The 8,619-nt window shown below is 35.8% G+C and overlaps 1 protein-coding gene across 1 annotated transcript; it reads right to left on the bottom strand.

Annotated features, from left to right (window-relative positions):
* Positions 1 to 538: 538 nt before the first annotated feature.
* On the bottom strand, positions 539 to 1,477 carry LOC102878606 (olfactory receptor 2L8). The gene has a single exon (XM_006923281.1). It carries the CDS (start codon positions 1,475 to 1,477, stop codon positions 539 to 541), a length of 939 nt encoding a protein of 312 aa, XP_006923343.1.
* Between the last annotated feature and the right edge of the window lie 7,142 nt (positions 1,478 to 8,619).

The raw sequence follows: 8,619 nt of genomic DNA, 5'->3' as shown, positions 1-8,619 counted from the left end.
GTATTTGTTTCATAGTGTAGTAAGGACTTCTAATTTCCTGCAGAGCCCTCTGCCTAATCTCTATATTTATCATCTCTACTGTAAATCAGGAAATTGAAGAACCAGTATGCATCAGTTAAGAGAAAACTATAATAGAAATAACACAAATGCATACTTTCAAATGAACCGAGCAGTGATATAATATTTAGTCATCTTTTATCTCATTTTAGCCATTTGTGTGCTATATGAAGTATAGTATAACTATTGTAGTGAATGATTACATAAAGTTTGGCAGTTTTCATTTTTATTTCTACATATTAGTAAAACCTTATCAGCCTCACGTTAAAGTAAAATTAAGCCTTTTTGTGCTCATTGAAATATTACCACAAATAAAAAAAAAGCAGTAGTGGGGAAAATACAATTATTTTGTCAAATCTCAACTACTTTAATACTCTAGATCATTTTCAGCCTCTGATCTCATCCTGGAAGTATATTTTTCCTAGTGACTATACAATGTTGTGGTGCCCTCCCTGTGAGGCTGCAGGACTAAAGCAACTGTTTACATTTTCACACAGTAGATTCTCTGAATCACTCTCATCAAGGCCCCCATCACCTCCTTGTTTCTCAGACTATAGATGACAGGGTTGAGCACTGGGGTCAGGATTGTGTAGAAGACAGCTAGTACCATGTCCTCTGTTGGAGATCGTAGGGATCTCGAGCGTAGGTAAGTGTAAGCAAAGGGTGCATAGAAAAAAGCCACCACAGTGAGGTGTGTACTGCAGGTCCAGTAGGCCTTCTTCCTCCCTGCCTCTGAGCGCATGCTGAGAACAGAAAGGAGAACGAGGCCATAAGAACACACAATAGCCATGAAAGGCAACACAAGAAAAAAGATGGTGCTTGCAAACACTGTACACTCATAGAGCCAAGTGTTCATGCAGGCCAGAATCACCATGGCTGGGACATCACAGAAGAAATGGTTGATGGCCCTGGATCGACAATAGGGAATATGGAGAATGTATGCAGTGTGAGCACAGGAGTTGATAGCGCCCATCATCCAAGATCCTGCTATCATCAGCACACACACTCTTTTACTCATCCGAGTGGGATAGTGGAGAGGAAAGCAAATGGCCACATAGCGGTCATAGGCCATGCATGTTAACAGCAGAGCTTCTGCACCCGCTAAAGTCAAGAAGAAGAAGCTCTGAACCCCACATCCAATGAATGAGATAGATTTGTTCCCCAGCAGGTAGTTGAAAGCCATTTTGGGGACAGTGGTAGAGACATAGTTCAGATCAATGAGGGAGAGCTGGCTCAAGAAGATGTACATGGGGGTGTGGAGGTGGGCATCCAGCACAATGAGGAGGACCATAGACAGGTTGCCAAGCAGAGCCATCAAGAACATGAGCACAATGAGAGAGAAGAAGAACAGCCCGATTTTTGATGGTGGGAGCAGCCCTAATAAGATGAAATCAGTTGATGTTTGGTTGTAATTCTCCATTCATTGGCTTTCCTGAAAGAGACAAAGGCACGAGTGCATTGTAAATAAAGAAATGTGAACTGTGTATTAGCTTTTTACTTATTGCTTTTAATGTAACTCTAAATATTTCAGTAAATATCCAGTTCCTTAGATAAATAATCAAAGTTTCTTATTTTGAAAAACAAAATGAATCCCATTCTGTTATCCAAAGTCATAAGGTCATGTGGTATGTATTTACATCCAAGTGTTTTTTAAGACTACATGAAATAATGAAAGGAAAATATCTCTACCAACTTGAATAGGATATGATTGTCTGCCCTTCATAAATTTATATCATAAATTGCAAATATTCTAATTAAACATAAGCATAATTCTTATTCCAAGAATAAGCACAAATGGATATCATTTTAAATGAATAAGTGTTTGGTCTATTGTACTAGTGAATTAAATGATACACAGAAGGTGACATTTTTTCCTATATTCAGGATTTTAGTTTTTGCTCATCATTTGAAACATAATTGTAACATTTTTTCCTCACATTGGGAAGCTAGATTAGCTCTTTGATATGAATGTGTTTAACATTGTTGAGTAAACCCTCCTGAAAGTCAGTTGTCAGTAAGTGGCATGAGCTAAGAAAAAAACCAGTGTTTATTTCCTAATACTATCAGGCACAAATTAATAGTTCAGATTATTGGATTCTTCTATTATCGTCATTTTTATCCTTCCATTTCAATTGCTCATTCTTTCGTGGAAGGGAGACCCTTCTCCAGATCTCCTGTAAGCCATGTGCACTGCAGCTGACATTATTCAGCGTCTCAAAATCATTAAATGTTAATTCTCTGAAGACTAAAAAATAAAGGAAGAAATGTCAGATGGAAGATTTTAACGCATTTTAGATGAAGGGATTTGAATGAAAAAATAGTTATTCAATTGATGGGGAAAAGGTTTGACATTCCAATAAACCTTGGGGATGGGAGGAAATTGTATTGCAAAGAAAAATCTACTGGTAGGAAAATGTTGACATCATGCTTCCAATCATCCCGGTATGCCCAAAACAAAAGGGTTCTTTCGTTTGCTCATCCCAGTCCTGGAAAAACTGGGATGAGCAAATTATCGTATGACTCATACAGAATTCTAAATCCATATATTCTGAGATTTTAGAAGAAGTCAAGAAAGAGGGGATTAAAATATACGTAGAACAAACAATCAAAAGGAAAAAAATGTAGACACAAATATTTTAAAATAAAACGTAACATCTTTAGAAATCTATATAATATTAATCCACCAAAATGAGTGTTCTCAAAAATTTAAAAGATTAGCCAATATAAATGATTCATTCAATATTTTGAAAAATAAATATCAAAAACTCTTGCAGGAAGTTTGATGTAAACAGGCTAGTAAAAAAGGAAATTATAATAATAATAAGGAAGAATATAAAAATTAAGAGATTGGTAATTAGAAAATTGATTAGGAGTACTTATGTATGATTAGGATATTTCTACAAATGTGAACAAAAAATATAGGGACTTAAATTATCATACTATTTCTAAGAATCGAACAGTCTGAGCCACAACTGACACAGCATTCACAGAATCCAGCAAACTAAATGAGAACCACTCTGATAACACATGATATACTAACTGAGAAAAAGCAAACATTTTTTTCTGAAAATGTTCTTTGGTTTTCTGTAGAAGACACAGCATATTAAGCTGCTATCAAGATATATTTACATTAGTCTGAATTATTTACCCTATTGCCAAGGCAGTGTTAGGAATAACTTTTACTATCGCTGCTTATCATTGGTTTTCTAAAAAAGGACTTTCCAGGGAAAGATTTAACAGGTATTATGATTAACATAGTATCACAGACATCCAAAGAAGGTGAAGGATGCAAGGAGGTCATGGAAATAGCAGGTGACTCATCAGACCTGGTACTGCATCCATGGAGTGTGCAATTTTTATTTATACCTTTTAGACTAAGGCTTCACTAAAATAAAAGGCTTCACTAAAATAAAGGGATCATTCATACCCATTAAGTGTATATTTTGAAGAGAAGAGAATTATTGAATGGACAGGGAAACCACTATTAGATTATTTTTTATGAGTTTTTTTTTTGGCCTCAAGCCACTTAAATAATAATAACTAACTTATTTAAAGTTCATTTAAAAGAAACTTTCACCTCCATTGATTACTTTTATTCACCTTAAAAATGTTGACACTTATGCATTAGAATTTTTTACAACAACAGGAGAAAACAGATAACAGCTATCTAATGTTATACACTGGGTAAGATAAAGGGCACACCATGCTCCTGGGCAATTTGTAAGTGTAAGGGAAGATTCAGACATGAATCTATTGCTGCTGGCATCCTGACAAGTGTCAGGAATTATGCCAACTTGACAGCAAGCTTCTGAGTTTGGTATTACCGTCCATATTTGTAAAAGAATTGACTGATATTCAGAGAATTTAAGTGACTTTCCTTATATCACAAGCTAAAAACATATCCTTATCCCTTTCCATATGAGAAGTGGTGAATCAGAAATGTGAGGTTCATGTTTTAGCCACCCAAAACTATTTACACATGAATTCTCTATTCACACTAGGAAGTAGATAACAGAAAATGTATTTAATAAGTTATTCTATTCCCCAATAAAAATGTTTTAGAGTTTAAAGCTTTCATATTTCACATCTCCCTAGAGACATACTTCCTCAGTTATTCTGCTCTTGCTGTGTTTTCACTGGTGTGCTGTAGCAACCCAAGAGTTCACACCAGCTTCTAGTAAGTGGATAATACATGCTTCGCAGTATCACTTATATATATATAATACCTCAGGGACTCTAACTGAAGTTGAACCATATGTTGATTTTAAACAAAAAGTGTCCCTATCTAGGAATTTATGATTACCAAAGACCACCCGCCCTGGCTCTGTAACTCGGGCTGCAGACGCCCACATTCTATCCTCAGGTGGTTTCCTAAGTTTGAAAGTGACACATATCACTTTTCTGTAACTACTTTCTTTGCATAGCTCCATTTTTCTTATACCTTTCCTTGAAAGAGTGGAAGTATTGTATTGAGAAAAACATCTCAGTTATAAGTTTATGTGTTTATTGTTGGTACAGATATTCAAAATGTGCCTGCATTGTTACACAGATTTGTTAAAAAAAACACAAACACAGTCTATGGCCACACCACCCTGAATAAGCCTGATCTTATCTGATCTCGAAAGCTAAGCAAGGGTGGGCTTGGTTAGTACTTGGATGGGAGACCACCTAGGAAGACCAGGTGTAAAAAATAAAAAATAAGGGATTGTAAACTGACAAGGTCCTTGCAATATGTGAAGTCGACCAAGGGTTGCCTCTCCTAAAAAAAAAAAAAAAAAAAAAGCACAAACACAAAAATTTGCATTCATTTTTCAAAACTACACAGCAACCCCATGTATAGCTGTTCGAGAATTCCTGTTTTCTGATTCTCTATGTAGAATTGTGTCCTGAATAAAAATCAATTTCAAAATTTGGCTTCCTTTCTTTTATGTATGACTTTGCAGAACAGCAGTAATCCTTACCAGAAATTCGTCTGCTACTGTGTCTTAGTAGGACTGTGACATTGATCTGTTGAATTTTATTCTCTAAGCTTTCCTGTTGCTTGCAAATGAACAGGTACAAAATTATTAAATGAGAAACTACATGGTGAGTGCTAAGTCCATCTGATATATAAATTATCAGTTAAGCAAGTGGTTCTTAACTGAGGGGTGAATCGGCCCTCTCTCCAGGGTACTTTGGGCAATGTCTGGAGATGTGTTCGGCTGTCACTATGCCATACAGTGGGTGCTGCTAAACATTACATAATGCACAGGACAATCAGAGACAAAGAACTATCAGGCCCAAAGTTCAGTTTTGTTTAAAAAAACTCTAAATTAATATAGCTTTGATCTTATTAGTTTTTATCTTTGTCTTTATCACTTGCACATTGTCTTCTACTAAGACTATGCAATGATAAAGTGTTATTATTTTTTTTATGCTCCTATTTGAGTCACAAGAGCAGTCCCAGGTTGCCTGCGTTGCCATCATGCATCCATTTTCTGGGTGTTCAGTGAGTGCACAAGGCCAATAGCAGGGGGATAGTCAGTATTGAGCTAAGGCCCCGGGCACCCTGTGACCACCGGCCCTGACTGGCACAACTGCGCTCAGGAAACCACACCCTCCAGGGTTTTTACTGAAGATGGCTCCAGGTGTGACCTTGACCTTCTAGGTCAGCTGTGCAGCCAGTTGATTCAGTTCCCACCTGCAAGAGCACTGCATAAGCTCAAAACATTTTAATAACTCTCAGTCTAACCCTCAATTCATTTCTATTCCAATTTAGACATCTTGTCTGTGAATTAGCTTGGAAAACAAACTAAACAAAAAACAAACTGTTGTCTGTGCTGGTCCTCTAGGCACTCTGCCCCACACGGTATAAAAAGCAGCCATCCTGCCACCCACCTCTAATCTAATTCTGAGCTCTACTTGCCTGTGAATTGAAATCTGGAATGCAGCGACATGCCTTCCAGATATGCAAGCACACCAACAAAAGGATGATTTAAAGTGTAATTAAAATGTGTATTCTTATATAAGGTGGCTGGCTACATGTGGACACCTCCACTACTTAGAGTAAAAAGTCCGAATTAAAGCATTACATCCACATTCTCTCATTTGCTGCCAACTCCCACTCTATGTCAGAGGTTCTGTAGCGGGCTCTAGCTTCATCATACTACTCACAAAACATAAGCATGAATATTTTTCAGTAATTAAAAGTATAACATATAGTATATATAGAAACTTGAAAATTATTACTAAATAAAGTAGTAAGATAGCATGATCAATATGATCGCAACATTATTATTAGAAGCCTATTTAAAAAATTGTAAAAAAAAAAAAACCCTTTCCCTTGGTCTTGGAGACCTCTCTCCTTCATTGTCTTATGTACTAAATCTGTCTTACACTTTAAGTCTCCTGTTAATCACACCCTATTATATATGGTCCTTTGGTCAGTCAGGACACACAAATTCTCCTGCTGTCTGTGGTTTCATCTTAGTTCCCCTGTTCTATTATTTTCACATCCATCACCTGATATCATTATGCTCCCAGTGCCTACATTTCATGAATGTGACAACCCTGAGAGAGGGCTGTGTGCTGTACCCACAATTCAAGGAAGAAATTCCCATATAACATCAACACTTTACCATTTTTCACCTTTCGTCTAGTGTATAATATTTGTGATCACAAAATATTTAATCAGAACTGAAGATAATGTACGTTTTAGATATAAATAAAACTTTCTTAAAAATGTCCAGAAGTAGCCATCTAATTCTTTGAATTTTATTTCTAAATCTACATATAGCAATTTGATACACTGTAGAACAATAATGTACTTTTTCTTTTGAAATCTTGTTAATGAGATGTGAATTTATCAGTTTCTTATCTCTTTACTTAATAAAGGTAAATTCTTTACTAATTATAATCAAAATGCTCCTAAAGCATTTGCATGCTTCTTGATAAAAACACATATTAGAAGCAATGGGTCTCTGTCTTCCTAAATTCTGGGCAGTGCCCTGCACATCTCTTGATCAAACTTCCATGAGTATATTCTAATGAAAGTGCAAACTCACCTCTCAAATCTATTCTTTTCATTTTAGATACATCTGCAGCCTTCGCTCTAGGTTTCAATTCGAGGATGTTATTTCTAATACTTGTTGTTTGATTGGTGTTCATTGGAGAATGTCCTCTGAGACTAGGATAATAAAGAGAAAGTCATTAATAAAGCAGAGTGACCTCAGGCTAGCCTGGAGGAGGGCCACAGAAAACTCCCAGTTTTCTCCCGGTCCTTGGAGAAAAAGCCAAATGTTATTCATATATTTTCTTTCTTTAATTTTTTAAATATTTATTTTGGTGACATTATTTAATAAAATTATATAGGTTTCAATGGAGAATTCAATAATATGTATTATGTACATTACATTGCATGTTCACCACCCAAAGTTAAATTTCCTTTCATCATCATATATTTGACCCTTTATATCCTTATCTACCTTTCCTCTCACTCCTCATCTCTGGTAAGCACTAAAGTGTGTTCTGTGTCCATGAGTCTCTGCTTTATACTGCTTATTGGTTGCTTCCAGTTTTACGTCCTACATATGAGTGAATCATATGGTTCTCAACTTTTTCTGTCTGACTTATTTTGCTCAGCATGATAATCTCAAGATCCATCCATGTTGTCACAAATGAACATCATTTTATCTTTCTTTTGGCTAAGTAATATTCCATTGTATATATGTACCACATTTTCTTTATCTAGTCATCTATGGAAGGGCACTTAGGTAATCTCTAAATCTTGGTTATGGTGAATACTGCTGCTATGATCATCAGGGTGCATATGTCTTTAAGGATAATTGTTTCCTAGTTTTTGTGTAGATATCCAGAAGAGAGGTAGCTACTAAAAAACAACTGATATTTATTTTAACATTTTATTTTTTGAAAGAATTATTTTGTTGAGGTTTTCTACATTTTTATAATTTATATATTACTTTCCACTAAGTACATAGATACACTGCACCCACACATACTCATTAATTGTGTACATTTTATTAAATTTACCAAAACATGTATTAACATAAAATGGGATGAATTTTATTAGAAACATCATTTTACACATATATTTACATATTCACACACATTTATATGCTACCTTCCTATTGTAATGGCCTGCTGAAATGTGAAAGGGTTAAAGAATAATTAAAACCTGAAACTGGACAAAAGAAGTCTATAACTTAGGCCTAGTTTCTGGAACCCCTAACCACATTCTGTTAATCATGAAACTTGTAACAATGAGCTCATACGCTAACTGCCAATTTTAGCCTGTGTAACCCTGCTTGCTTGCATGGCATGAAAAATAATCAATTGTATATATAAGCTGAAAATTACTGTTTGGCCATCGCCCATGGGAACACTGGCTATTGTCCATGGGAACATAGGCAATCACCCATAGGAACATAACATTCTAACACAAGCTTTCTGCTTCTGTACTTCCCGCTTGCACACCTGACCAGTGGGTTGACAGGTAGTGAATAGGAGAAAGATGGACCTTTGTGTTTAAGACAGAATGAGGAATGGGATTTGGTGCTTCAAAAC

Source organism: Pteropus alecto, unplaced genomic scaffold, assembly GCF_000325575.1.
Source record: "Pteropus alecto unplaced genomic scaffold, ASM32557v1 scaffold78, whole genome shotgun sequence".
Taxonomy (NCBI): domain Eukaryota; kingdom Metazoa; phylum Chordata; class Mammalia; order Chiroptera; family Pteropodidae; genus Pteropus; species Pteropus alecto.
This window is presented reverse-complemented; position numbering and strand designations above follow the sequence as displayed.